Below are 14,928 nucleotides of genomic sequence, written 5' to 3'. Positions count from 1 at the left end.
TTTAAAAAGGGGCTGGCTCAAGTTTGTCCTGGACAATGCGCTCCTGATTGACAGCTCGGCCGGCGGCATGGCTGAGCATGCTCGGTTGTTGCTGTACGTCAGTCTTACCAGGGACAGTGCAGTATATTTGCTGGTTGCGCCGGGCACTGCAGCTTGCTCCTATTCATTTTAATGGGACCAAGCCGTAATTGCAGGCAAAGCTGCCGGTGAAGGAATATCAGTAATCTGCTAAACACAGGACAGGCCATCATTCCTGCAGAACTACAGAGCCCCTTTATTATACGAGCCGGTATTTACTGCATGCAGAACACTTTATTAAATAATCAGAAATTTTACTTATTTTCTAGCAAAACTGTGCAGGTTGTGTGTTGGGAAGCCTGGGATCAGGTAAAAAAAATTCTGAAGGGATCCGTCCGCAGAAACCTGTCGGGAAGAAAACATGAGATTAATATTCAGAGGTGGATGTATCAGATCGGGGAGTACGTACGGCACGGGCCCGAATTTTCAGCACCAGTTTTTTTCTGTTTGGTTGTTGGAAGTGTCCTGTCACTTGGCTTTTATAAACTTTATTGATAATTATCAATGTAACCCACACATGATTGATTTTTTTTTTTTTTTTTTTAATCTGTGGACTTTCCTCATCTCAATCAAAATTACGTGGAAAATCCGGAAAAAAAAATGCATCTTAACCTCAATAGAAATTAACGTACTGCAGATTGCAAAAATCACACTGCAGGTTAGGTATGGTTTATCAAAAGAAAAGCATAAGATGAGATTTGGGGGAATCCAATGCACTCTGCCGGAACTGTGAGACTGTTTTTTTTTTTTTGCACAGTGAAAAAAAATCATGAAACGCTCATCATGGAAACTTCCAGGACTAAGCTTGTATATGCAGCACTTCATCATTAGGGGGCGCTCCGTCCGCACTGAGATCCCCTGGTGCCACCCACACAGGCCGTGTGTCTGATCCCATCATCTGATCCTGGCTCTGATACTGTCTATAAAGATGAGATGGTGAACGGTTTGCTGAGCTGCTGTATCTAAGCCTTTAGTGTGTGACACCAGGCTGAGGTGTATCTAAGCTGATCGTTCTTGATCGGATACAGCTGCTCTGCAGACCATCTTCTGAATGATGCTGTCTGTGAACGTGGTGGATCAAACCCTTCTATGTGGGATTCTGTCTACTGCATCTAAACCCAGACTGTATCTATACCATGTACCCACATCAGCAGCTTAATTAGCACCATGAAAGGCAAAATGCAAGAGCAAACCACATCTCTATTAATACGTCTAAAATAAACTCCACTGATGAGATCAAGACAGAGACAAGATGAGAGGAGAACACCTGGATAAAGTGTCCACCCTGCAATGCCAATGTCAACCACAAGATGGCGGTGTCTAACCACAGGTGCTGAAAACCCAGAAATGTTTGTGTTCCGTCAAAGAGAAGCAAGATAATTAAAAGGGGCAAAAGAAAGTTATATATATATATATATATATCATTAATCCATTCCACAAATGTGGGGCCCCAATATTAAAAAAAAAAAAGCAACCCCCCCAATTAAAGTAGGCACATGTTCCTGCAGTAATGCAAAGTGACACAAAACTTACCAAGCAAAAAGCGCGTTCAGTATGGCGCGTCCCGGCTGTTCACTGTGTATTATTGCGGGAACTCTTGTTCATGAGCCACTTTAAAAGGTGACTGCCACTTTTTTTTCTTTTTTTTGCTATTGTCAGCCTTCTTAGGAGCCCAATTTTACCATATTTGTGGAGTGGATTAATGCTTAATATTTCTTGACTTTCCTTTAACCCCATTTACTATATTTCTTCTTGAGTAGCACAAACACTTGTGGGTTTTCAGCACCTGTGGTTAGACACTGCCATCTTGTGGTAGACATTGACATTGCAGGCTGGACACTTGCTCCAGTTGTTCTCCTCTCCAGTCTGTATTATCGTGTTCTCTCTGTCCTGATATCGTTGGTGTATTTTATATTAGATACAGTAATAAACCTCTAGAGCCCCGGTCATTATTGCATTTACACCTTTGTCTAGTATTTTCATTTTAATCGCCTGTTTTTTATTTGCGACTTATTCTTTTAATTTGCTCCTTATTAATGTTTATTTTGTGTTCCCATTTTGTTTGTTCATGTTTTTATTATTTCTTTTGTCTTCCACTTGTTTGCGACCAATTCATCAATTGCGGCTTTTTAAAAAGCTGCAAAGTGTTTGCGGAGATGCACTCCAGCCCGGCCCCCGGAGAGACTTTATTTAGGCGAGATTGTAGTTAAATATGCAGATTTTTGTGCTGAAAAGTTGTAAAAAAAAAAAATGTTAAAGCTAAAAATAATGAATTTTTGGCTTTGATCATATGTCTGTTAAGATGCTGTATCTAAGCCTGTCCCGGGTGATACTGCGCTGTACCGTATTGTATCTAAGCCTGTCCCGGGTGATACTGCGCTGTATCTAATCCTGTCCCGCGTGGCATTGTCTTCTCACCTCGGTCACTTCTTCTTCATGGAGGTCCGCGGTTTCTCCCGCTCTGATGACGTCTTCTTATTCACCTTTTCTTTTTTGTCTTTCCTGCCGCTCAGATTCTCGTAAACCATTCCTTCATCTTTTGGCCTGAAACAGCAGAATTCGACCGTGAGGACACCGGGGGGCACCGACGCTGGGGCACACTGACACCGATGCCGGGGGCCACACTAACACTGCAGGGCAAGGACATCCTACCTGGAGGAGCTCCGTGTCACCTTCATCTTGGACAAGGGCAGACCCAGGTTTCCATATTCTGACTCTGTCATCTTCGTTCTCTGTTAGGGGAGAATTTCTTTTTATTGGGGGCACATCGCTGTCTACAGTACACTTCCTTCAATCCAGAAGTTCCAATAGTCCGGCTCAGACTGCGGTATAATCTAGAATCTACATTATAGTGCTGGATTATCAGATAACAGCCACACAGCCCGTACCTCCAGCGCCTGCAGTTTGTGTTTGGCCGAGTCGATGTACTGGGCTATGGCGGCGTAGGTAAACCGGTACTGCGCCTCCGTCTGCACCATCCCCGAGCGCTGCGACCGCACCATCTGGATGGTTTTCTGTACATCGATGTCACAGTCCAGACCTGCGGGCGACATGGAAATAGTGACAGACGGGAACGTAACAGATGAGACGAGCAAATCAATTATCCCCAGGACCTGGCGTCGGTCCATGGTCGCTGGGCAGGAGCTGTATGAGCGGCCCCCTACCTGCCGGCGTCCCCGACTCTGTGCAATGTGTGTGCACCGCAACCATAAGCCTACTGGTGAGAAGAGCCGGGGATCCAGCAGGTAGGAGACAGTTCCCAGGACTCCTGTCTGGCGGCCATGTGACTCCTTAAGTGAGCGCCGAACCCCGATGTGCGTTGCAGCCAAATTCACTCCATAGTCTCAGCTTTAGGGCCCAACTATTGTCTGATGGGGTCTGCGGTTGTCTGAAATCCACCTCCTGTCTCATCAGAGGCTCAGGCTGCCTGTCCCCTATGCTTTTCACTGCAGCTCTGATTGGATCCTGCATTGTCTCAACTTCTTAAATGGATAAAAGTTCTCATAAAAAATCCTCTCGGTTCCAAAGAATATAATTTTTTGTAATGCTATCATTTATTATTCATTGCCTAGGTTACTGGCCACCGCTGCAGTAGTGGCCGGTCTCTTGGAAAAGAAGCGCAGCACTTACAAGCTTTTTTGCTGTGGAGCTTGTAAGCACTTGCTCTGAAGCTGGTGGGATCTGCAGAGACTAAAGGGTGCACAGTTCAGGACCAGAGATGGGATGAAGCCGCTGGTCCCAGCTGTCAGTCTACAGGAGCGCAGCGGGGACCAGGAGGCAGAGGAGCGATGTGCTCCTTTAAAGGGGTTGTTAAATCTATTATTATTTTAAACACAAGGCCAGCAGGAAGAAATCTTGTTTTCCTTCTTACCTTTTGTCTGGATGGTGTCAACCAACATGTCAATAACGATAATGGTCCCGGTGCGGCCAATGCCGGCGCTGTGAAAAGAGCAGAAGAGGCAAAAAATGATGCACGTCTGATCACCAAGAGGCAGAGGAGGCCACGAATGATGCACATCTGGCCACCACGAGGCCACGAATGATGCAGTCTGGCCACCAAGAGGCAGAGGAGGCCACGAATGATGCACATCTGGCCACCACGAGGCCACGAATGATGCAGTCTGGCCACCAAGAGGCAAAGGAGGCCATGAATGATGCACATCTGGCCACCACGAGGCCACAAATTATGCAGTCTGGCCACCATGAGGCAGAGGAGGCCACGAATGATGCACATCTGGCCACCACAAGGCCACGAATGATGCAGTCTGGCCACCAGGAGGCCACGAATGATGCACATCTGGCCACCACGAGGCCACGAATGATGCAGTCTGGCCACCATGAGGCAGAGGGGGCGTCTACCTATATCTATTGTTGAGGGCTTGACTTCCTGGTCTGACATAGATTATGTTTCCTACTCCAATCACATCCAGAGCTGCATTCAGAATTCTGCCGCCTGCCAGACACAATCTGTCAGATGCTCATCACTGCGCGGTCTGTACAGAACTGGGACCAGTGGAAGGCAGGAGACCAAGTTCATATCCAGCAGTCAGAGGGTTAACTAAGCATCAGCATTGTGATTTGTAGGCAGCTCTGGTTGCGACTGGAGCATGAGCGATGCTTGTGACATTACCTGCAGTGCACAATGATGGGTCCGGCGTTAGGAATGCTTTCTTGCCTGCGATTGACCTCCCCTAGAAAGCTCAGGACGCCGCCGGGGTCAGCGGGCACGCCGTGGTCTGGCCAGCTCAGGTACTGGTAGTGGTAGATTTCCCGGCTCTTGCCACCCTGAGAACACAAGCACATAGTGTGAGACCCTGCCACGGCGGGGGGCACAATCTACAGCCAGACGGTGGTGGAGGCGACGACATTACTGCCGAGCTTTTCTTATTATTCTGATACTTGATGTTCAGCAAAATTCCAATAATCCGGCACAGATCAGAAATCCTACACGGGAGAGGATCCCTTTAAATTGGAGGATCGGAATCCTTTATTTCCTAGTCGGCTAATACAGAAAATCTGTGTGACATCGGAGATGTAGACGCCGGATTACTGAAATATTACAGTATCTGTGTTCTGATAATCTGGAAACCGCTTTCGTCATTGGACTTTTCTAATCTAAAAAGTAAAGTTCAGATTAATCTCTATATTTTTCTTTTATTTCATCGTCGTCCTTTGATGATGGTTTCCTGATTTCCTTCACTATTTCATTACACCGTTTTTTGTTTTTTTTCATGTTGGAAAATGTAAAATATTAGTTTGCAAAATTCTACATGGGGATCACAGAGAATTTGCCTGATGCTCCGCTTCATACTAACATAGGACACTCGTAAAGACCGGATCTTGTATTCCATGGCTTCATGCTCTGATTGAAATTCAACCAAAAAGTTTCCAAACTCCTTGGTCCCAGCCTCCGGCCAGTAGAGGACACATTTAGTCTAGAATTAAATGGAATCAGAATTAATCGAGTCTAGAAAGGAGGAGACATAAGGAAACAAAGATAAAGGCAAAAAAGAAGAGCAGAAAGTTAGATTATAAAAGTCCTGCTGCCACCACTAGGGGGAGCTCCCTGCACACACACTGACATCAGTAATAACACAGTGAGCGGTGAGCTCCCCCTAGTGGTGGCAGAATGTCAAATACAGACTGAAAATTTAAAATAAATTTTATTTAAAAAAAAAACAGAATGTAAGAGACAACAAGAAGCCTCACCCGCCCTTTCTCTATTTCTTTGGTGGTCATCACTATGACCCGGCTATTCTCCTGCCAAACCATCTGCCAGAAGTCTCCCGTGGTGGATGCTAAACACCCCTGACAAGCAATGAAGCGTTTGGAGGGTTCATCTTCACCAATTAGTTGGTTCTAAGAAAGAAAGGAAAAAAAAATAACCCCCAAAAAACTTTTAAAATCTGAAAATTGTCACTTTTTTTTTAATTTTTTTCTGGATAGATGGAGAAACATTTGGAAGAAATGATCAAGGATCCCTTTAATAGAAAGAGGCTGTGACCCCGCAATCAAAATGATCCAAGATCAACTTGGAAGGAAATGTAAAAGCTTTTATGTCCCTTCTCCCAACCGTTCCTCTGTTCGGCATCTCCTGGAGATCGTCCCATCCTCCTCCATCCCTGGGACTCACCGTCACGTAATTGGCGTTGATGTAATCGGAGCCTGGAACGTTGGGGTCCCCGCTATGTAGAACGACTCTCGTGTGGTCAACTAGAAGAAAGGACAGAATTTGATTTAACAAAATAAAAAGGTAAAATGAAAGAAAAATTATTTCATGGTTCCAACTTAAAGGGATTGTTTCATCGTCTTTTTTTTTCAGCAGCGCATCGGTCTTCTGTCGTGTTCTTACAGGGGATTCAGTGCAAACCAAAGGACTGAGAGGTGGGATCAATGGCAGGATCACAACGCTGGTCTGAACTGTGCGCTCCCCAATGCCGCAAGCAGAGGCAAAATCAGAGGCCACAGGGGCACAAGCCGCCAGGTTACAACGACACATCCAGCGTCAGAGCAGCGTGCGCGAGCACTAAAGCAAAGAGCTTGTAAGCGCAGCGCTCCTAACCTAGGAAGCCGACCACCATTGATGGACTACAGAGAAGATGCTCTATTCTGAGGAGTACATTTCAAAAACCTGACCTGCACATCCAAACATAGACTCAGTGTGAACAGGTGCTGAACCTAGAGTCGCCAACTCGTATATAGTTAAGTAAATAAGGCAGCACACTGTAGCGCTAAAACATGCAAACTTGAAAACACGAAATTTGAACTGCACTAGAAATATGAAAAATGAGAGCTTTTAGCGCATAAAAATGGCCAATTTTATGTGTACCTGGTAGCCCCTTTACGGCATCTCTCTTATACCAGGTCCTACGCTTGCCTTACCTCGCTGAGAATAAACGTCTCCATCTGAATGGGTACATGTGAAACCTCTTCTTAGACTAAAATTCTCTCTCTCTGTGGAGGGGTATTGGACCTGCTGTAATTAAAACACCTGAAGCTAGGAGGCGGAGTGCACGATCAGAAGGCTAGAGAATACATTTCAAAAACCTGACCTGCACATCCAAACATAGACTCAGTGTGAACAGGTGCTGAACCTAGAGTCGCCAACTCGTATATAGTTAAGTAAATAAGGCAGCACACTGCAGCGCTAAAACATGCAAACTTGAAATACGAAATTTGAACTGCATTACTGCACTAGAAATATGAAAAATGAGAGCGTTTAGCGCATAAAAATGGAGACGTTTATTCTCAGCGAGGTAAGGCAAGCGTAGGACCTGGTATAAGAGAGATGCCGTAAAGGGGGTACCAGGTACACATAAAATTGGCCATTTTTATGCGCTAAAAGCTCTCATTTTTCATATTTCTAGTGCAGTAATGCAGTTCAAATTTTGTGTTTTCAAGTTTGCATGTTTTAGCGCTACAGTGTGCTGCCTTATTTACTTAACTATATACGAGTTGGCGACTCTAGGTTCAGCACCTGTTCACACTGAGTCTATGTTTGGATGTGACGGTCAGGTTTTTGAAATGTATTCTCTAGCCTTCTGATCGTGCACTCCCCGCCTCCTAGCTTCAGGTGTTTTAATTACAGCAGGTCCAATACCCCTCCACAGAGAGAGAGAATTTTAGTCTAAGAAGAGGTTTCACATGTACCCATTCAGATGGAGACGTTTATTCTCAGCGAGGTAAGGCAAGTGTAGGACCTGGTATAAGAGAGATGCCGTAAAGGGGCTACCAGGTACACATAAAATTGGCCATTTTTATGCGCTAAAAGCTCTCATTTTTCATATTTCTAGTGCAGTAATGCAGTTCAAATTTCGTGTTTTCAAGTTTGCATGTTTTAGCACTACAGTGTGCTGCCTTATTTACTTAACTATTCTGAGGAGTGTTTGGAACATAGGGCGGCTGCCCCTAAAAGCGACAGGCACAAAGAGAGGCAGGCACAAAGAATGTTTGCCACTTAGAGCGGCTGGCATTTAGAGCAGCTGGCATTTAGAGTGGCTGGCACTTGGAGCGGCTGGCATTTAGAGCAGCTTGTACTTGGGGCAGCTGGCACTTGGAGCGGCTGGGACTTGGGGAAGCTGGCACTTGTAGCAGCTGGCATTTAGAGTGGCTGGCACTTGGGGCGGCTGGCATTTAGAGCAGCTTGTACTTGGGGCAGCTGGCACTTGCAACAGCTGGCATTTAGAGTGGCTGGCATTTAGAGAGGTTGGCACTTGGGGTGGCTGTCAGTCGGAACAGCTGGTACTTGGGACGGCTGGCATTTAGAGCAGCTGGCAGTTGGAGCGGCTGTCACTTGGGGTGGCTGGCAGTCGCAACGGCTGGCATTTAGAGCGGCTGGCACTTGGGGTGGCTGGCAGTCGGAATGGCTGGCACTTGGGGCGGCTGACATTTAGAGCGGCTGGCACTTGGAGCTGCTGGCGTATAGAGCAGCTGGCATTTAGAGTGGCTGGCACTCGGGGCGGGTGGTACTTGGAATGACTGGCACTTGGAGCGGCTGGCATATAGAGCAGCTGGCATTTAGAGTGGCTGGCATTTGGGGCGGCTGGCATTTAGAGCGGCTGGCACTTGAGGTGGCTGGCATTTAGAGCAGCTGGCACTTGGAGCGGCTGGCGTATAGAGCAGCTGGCATTTAGAGTGGCTGGCACTCGGGGCGGGTGGTACTTGGAATGACTGGCACTCGGAGCGGCTGGCATATAGAGCAGCTGGCATTTAGAGTGGCTGGCACTTGGGGCGGGTGGCACTCGGAATGGCTGACACTTGCAGCGGCTTTCTTGCTTTCAATCATCGGGAGATTTGCATCTGAGCAAATGAAATGAAGGAGGCGCCATTGTAATTACTACTAGATCGTAGTTACGGAGTCTCCCGGAATAGAAAAATGGAGGCTCTCCTGGAAGACTTGGGCAGAAAACTTCCCGGAAAGCAGAGCTCCAACATCAACATTCACATTCAATGGTGGATAGAAGGATGTAGAGTGAAAAAAAGGGTGAAAAAATGAATAAATAAACCTCCACGGATGCTCATATACACCAGGATGTGTGGGCGCAGGACCCGAACATGGACACAAATGAGGTGAAAAGAAGGTCATGGATGAGATTCAGGCAAACTCACACGGAAGGATATTTTTGTAGCGGTTTTTGCTTTTATTTTCCGGCCTCTGACCCTCCGTCCTCTCGTAGCATAAATTGGATTCCTGTTTCTGAAGAACCTGATGAGGAGAAACACATAAGATAAATGAAGAAGCCTTCAGTAATCGGCACCAAACACTGACATCTACCACCATGACGCCTCGTGGTGAAGCTCGGATGGCTGTGGTGTCAAACGGACAAATCTAAGAACTAGAAGAACTTTCTTGGCCAACGTCTGAAGGAAACGACATCTGATGCTTTCGATTTTCCCCTCCGTAGTCGTCAGCCATTTCTGAGTGACGTTTCCTTCCCTGTCTCTTGACTCCTCAGCTCCTTGCCCAAGGGACCAGAGAAAATCTGTGCCCCATCCTGACCTAAAACACCCTGTAAAACCCGATAGGATCGGCTCATCTGCGTTAGATAAAGGCAAGAAAGGAAAGTGTATGAACACGAGCGATCGAGGGCGGTCAAAAATTACGTTTTCTGTGGAATAAATGAAAAAATTCACCAGAGTGGGACTGTCCTACTAAAAAGGCAGCGTAAAAGAGGGATAAAAAAGTAGATAATTCGGACCAAACCCCTAAGACCAGGCCCCAAATTAAATCGAGAATCCCAAAAACATCCAGGCTCAAAAAAAAAAGAAAAATGAGACCCCAGACCAAATCCCAAAATTAATCAAGACCCCTCCCCCCCCCAAAAAAAAAATCAGAAACTGACCCCCCCCAAAAAACCCAGAATACATCCAGACCAGACCCCAAAATATTTCAGACCCCATCCCCCCAGACCAAAAGAAAAATTAAATTGAAAACAGACCTCTAAAAAAAAAAATTCTACCCAAGACCAGAACCCAATATAAATCCAGATCCCCAAGTCACCCAAAAATATCCAGGCTCAAAAATAAATTGAGACCCCAAAATAAATTAATGTCAGAGTCTAGATTCCCAAATAAAGACCCCATCGTAGGACACGTGATAATATCAGATCCTAAAGTAAAATCAGACCCCAAAGTTTTTCAGACCCAAAAATTAATCCAGACCAGACCCCAAAATAAACTCACACAGCAGACCGGGCCTCAAGACTAATTTCTAACCAGATCACAATCTAAATTAATCCAGATCCCCAGAACTAAAAGCCCAATTAGAACTCGAAACCAATCCTGTATATTTCCTTACTCCCATCATTCCCGAGAAGGGTCCTCACCAGGTCCCAGTGCTAAAGTGCCCGGGGGCAAGGGGAACTCGACTCTGGGGGTGAAAGGGGAGGACCCAACTTGGGGGGTGTTAGGAGGATCCGACTTGAGGGGTGAGGAGGACTCGACTCGAAAGGTGAGAAGAACATGACTCGAGGGGTGAAGAGGACAACTCGAGGAGTGAGGAGGACCCGACTTGAGGGATGAGGAAGATCTGGTTCGAGGGGTGAGGAAGACCCAACTCGAGGGGTGAGGAAGACCCGACTCGAGGGGGGAGTAGGACCTGACTCGAGCGGTGAGGAAGACCCGGTTCAAGGGGTGAGGAAGACACGAATCGAGGGGTGAGGAAGACCCGACTCGAGGGGTGAGGGAGACCCGACTCGAGGGGTGAGGGAGACCCGACTCGAGGGGTGAGGGAGACCCGACTCGAGGGGTGAGGGAGACCCGACTCGAGGGGTGAGGGAGACCCGACTCGAGGGGTGAGGGAGACCCGACTCGAGGGGTGAGGGAGACCCGACTCGAGGGGTGAGGGAGACCCGACTCGAGGGGTGAGGGAGACCCGACTCGAGGGGTGAGGGAGACCCGACTCGAGGGGTGAAGAAGACCCGACTCGAGGGGTGAGGAAGACCCGACTCGTGGGGTCAGGAGGACCCAAATCAAGGATTGCGGAGGACCCAGCTCGGCAGGTGAGGAGAACACGCTACAGGGGGGGGGAGGAGGAACCGAATCAAGGGGAAGGAGGATCCGACTCGGGGGGAGGAAGATCTGACTTGGGGGTGAGGAGGACTGACTATAGTAATTGGGGCTGAATAGTCTAATCTATTGGTAGCTACTCTTTGAGCCGGGGTCTGCAGAACCCCTTTATTTGGGGGCTTAGCCTGAGCCTAGAGTAGGAGGTTTCAACCTAACAATCCTAAACTGAGATATCCTCCTAAAATATATAAACCCCCCAGAGCAATGTCTTATTACATAATTGGGTGGTGAACCACAGAGGTCTTACATCAAACTCTTCCCAGAATCCAGCCTTCGATGTTTCCTCTTTTTCAGACTTTTTGTCTAGTTCCTTCATGCGACTCTCAATGTCAGCTGCGTTAACTCTGGTGGAGTGGTACGGCTGTGGGAGAAATGGACGGAGGCAGGAAGAGAAATTAGAACCCCGAGGAGAGAGGAAACGAGGAGCCAAGGCCCAACTTTATCACACAGCCCCCCATATATAACACTGAGAATGTCCTGACACAAGAAGTATAATACCCAATGTATTCCATAGTATAGAGGAGGAAATATAATACCGCAGATCTCCACTCACCACATCATCAAGTTCTGTTCTCACCTTTTGCAAGTAAACGTAGGCTCCAGAAACTTCTTCTATATGACGCTTCTTATAAGCTTCAATTAAATCCGTGAGAGAATCAAACCTTATATCCCCCAAAGTATAATTCTCCCCCTACAGAGACAAAGAATAACATCCACAATAACACATAGGGGGCAGTATTATAGTAGTTATATTCTTGTACATAGGGGGCAGTATTATAGTAGTTATATTGTTGTACATAGGAGCAGTATTACAGTAGTTATATTGTTGTACATAGGGGCAGTATTACAGTAGTTATATTGTTGTACATAGGGGCAGTATTATAGTAGTTATATTCCTGTACATAGGGGCAGTATTATAGTAGTTATATTCTTGTACATAGGGGCAGTATTATAGTAGTTATATTCCTGTACATAGGGGCAGTATTATAGTAGTTATATTCTTGTACATAGGGGGCAGTATTATAGTAGTTATATTCTTGTACATAGGAGCAGTATTATAGTAATTATATTCTTGTACATAGGGGCAGTATTATAGTAGTTATATTCTTGTACATAGGAGCAGTATTATAGTAGTTATATTCTTGTACATAGGAGCAGTATTATAGTAGTTATATTCTTGTACATAGGGGGCAGTATTATAGTAGTTATATTGTTGTACATAGGGGGCAGTATAATAGTCGTTATATTCTTGTACATAGGAGCAGTATTATAGTAGTTATATTGTTGTACATAGGAGCAGTATTATAGTAGTTATATTCTTGTACATACGGGCAGTATTATAGTAGTTATATTCTTGTACATAGGAGCAGTATTATAGTAATTATATTCTTGTACATACGGGCAGTGTTATAGTAGTTATATTCTTTGTACATAGGGGGCAGTATTATAGTAGTTATATTCTTGTACATAGGAGCAGTATTATAGTAGTTATATTCTTGTACATACGGGCAGTGTTATAGTAGCTATATTCTTTGTACATAGGGGGCAGTATTATAGTAGTTATATTCTTGTACATAGGGGGCAGTATTATAGTAGTTATATTCTTGTACATAGGAGCAGTATTATAGTAGTTATATTCTTGCACATACGGGCAGTGTTATAGTAGTTATATTCTTTGTACATAGGGGCAGTATTATAGTAGTTATATTCTTGTACATACGAGCAGTATTATAGTAGTTATATTCTTGTACATAGGAGCAGTATTATAGTAGTTATATTCTTGTACATAGGGGCAGTATTATAGTAGATATATTCTTGTACATAGGGGCAGTATTATAGTAGTTATATTCTTGTACATACGAGCAGTATTATAGTAGTTATATTCTTGTACATAGGAGCAGTATTATAGTAGTTATATTCTTGTACATAGGAGCAGTATTATAGTAGTTATATTCTTGTACATAGGGGCAGTATTATAGTAGTTATATTCTTGTACATACGAGCAGTATTATAGTAGTTATATTCTTGTACATAGGAGCAGTATTATAGTAGTTATATTCTTGTACATAGGGGCAGTATTATAGTAGTTATATTCTTGTACATACGAGCAGTATTATAGTAGTTATATTCTTGTACATAGGAGCAGTATTATAGTAGTTATATTCTTGTACATAGGGGGCAGTATTATAGTAGTTATATTCTTGTACATAGGAGCAGTATTATAGTAGTTATATTCTTGTACATAAACATTTTACCTCACATATGATCTTAATGTGCGTCACCCGGGGTTTCCCATCTTTTACATCTGCTGTCAGAACAGAGATGACAAAGTCTCCCGGTTTACTACGACTTTCTCTGACCAGGAACGTCCATGGTTCCCCCTTTTGCTGTAGTAACTTCTCTGCATCTGGCCCAGAGAGATACCCGTGGTACCAGCTGTGGAATTTCAGAACATTCATAAAATCAATACATTTTCACTCCTGTTTTCCACAAGGTGGCGCTCTACAGATGCATAAATCAATATGAATGGAAAACTAATACAGATAAGTAACAACTGGTGAGAAGAATGCAAAGTAGAGTAAAAATACCCACAGCAGATAACAATACGTCTGTTAAAACACAAATAAGCCGCTAAATATAATAGAGAACCTCACATGAGTGAAAGTAAAGTCGTAATAACAGTTTTCACGCCTCTATACGAGCAGAAGAAAGTAACAAAACGTCAGAGATGTAAGAACAATGTCATAAAAAGATGATTTTAGTATATTACAAATGATTCGAATGTAACCACTGAACAGAGAGAGCTCAGAGGTAGATCTAAACCTCTGTGTTCAAGGGCAAGTAGCTGAAGTTTGAGTTGAGCTCTGGAGGTGAATGGGGTATAACACTAAGGCCGCCGTCACACTTGCGAGTTTTACGGACGTAAGAGCGCAGAAACTACGTCCGTAAAACTCGCATAAAATACGGCACAATTATTCTCTATGCCCCTGCTCAGTGAGTGGATTGAGCGTAGAATAAAATATTACAACAACCTTTGTTTTTATTTCATTAAAATAATTTTTAACCCCTTTACCCCCAAGGGTGGTTTGCACGTTAATGACCGGGCCAATTTTTACAATTCTGACCACTGTCCCTTTATGAGGTTATAACTCTGGAACGCTTCAATGGATCCTGGTGATTCTGACATTGTTTTCTCGTGACATATTGTACTTCATGACAATGGTAAAAATTATTTGATAGTACCTGCGTTTATTTGTGAAAAAAACGGAAATTTGGCGAAAATTATGAAAATTTCGCAATTTTCCAACTTTGAATTTTTATGCAATTAAATCACAGAGATATGTCACACAAAATACTTAATAAGTAACATTTCCCACATGTCTACTTTACATCAGCACAATTTTGGAACCAAAATTTTTTTTTGTTAGGGAGTTATAAGGGTTAAAAGTTGACCAGCAATTTCTCATTTCTACAACACCATTTTATTTTAGGGACCACATCTCATTTGAAGTCATTTTGAGGGGTCTATATGATAGAAAATACCCAAGTGTGACACCATTCTAAAAACTACACCCCTCAAGGTGCTCAAAACCATATTCAAGAAGTTTATTAACCCTTCTTGTGCTTCACAGGAATTTTTTGAATGTTTAAATAAAAATGAACATTTAACTTTTTTTCACAAAAAATTTAATTCAGCTCCAATTTGTTTTATTTTACCAAGGGTAACAGGAGAAAATGGACCCCAAACATTGTTGTACAATTTGTCCTGAGTATGCCAATACC

The 14,928-nt window shown here is 44.3% G+C and overlaps 1 protein-coding gene across 1 annotated transcript in view; it reads right to left on the bottom strand.

Annotated features, from left to right (window-relative positions):
• Positions 1-247: 247 nt before the first annotated feature.
• Positions 248-14,928, bottom strand: part of PTPN6 (protein tyrosine phosphatase non-receptor type 6) — a 52,458-nt gene continuing 37,777 nt past the window's right edge. The window contains exons 4-16 of the mRNA XM_069754170.1: positions 13,401-13,581; positions 11,723-11,836; positions 11,393-11,506; positions 9,187-9,283; positions 6,212-6,291; positions 5,788-5,937; positions 5,394-5,513; positions 4,709-4,863; positions 3,950-4,017; positions 2,967-3,118; positions 2,731-2,810; positions 2,497-2,622; positions 248-423 (exon numbers count right to left, since the gene is read on the bottom strand). Coding sequence (XP_069610271.1) covers positions 2,502-2,622; positions 2,731-2,810; positions 2,967-3,118; positions 3,950-4,017; positions 4,709-4,863; positions 5,394-5,513; positions 5,788-5,937; positions 6,212-6,291; positions 9,187-9,283; positions 11,393-11,506; positions 11,723-11,836; positions 13,401-13,581 — 1,432 coding nt within the window. The 3' untranslated portion in view covers positions 248-423; positions 2,497-2,501. The remainder of the gene's footprint in view (positions 424-2,496; positions 2,623-2,730; positions 2,811-2,966; positions 3,119-3,949; positions 4,018-4,708; positions 4,864-5,393; positions 5,514-5,787; positions 5,938-6,211; positions 6,292-9,186; positions 9,284-11,392; positions 11,507-11,722; positions 11,837-13,400; positions 13,582-14,928) is intronic.

The sequence above is a fragment of the Ranitomeya imitator genome, chromosome 2 (assembly GCF_032444005.1).
Source record: "Ranitomeya imitator isolate aRanImi1 chromosome 2, aRanImi1.pri, whole genome shotgun sequence".
In the NCBI taxonomy this organism is placed as follows: domain Eukaryota; kingdom Metazoa; phylum Chordata; class Amphibia; order Anura; family Dendrobatidae; genus Ranitomeya; species Ranitomeya imitator.
Note: the sequence above shows the minus strand (reverse complement) of the source record. Positions and strands in the feature narration are given on the sequence as shown.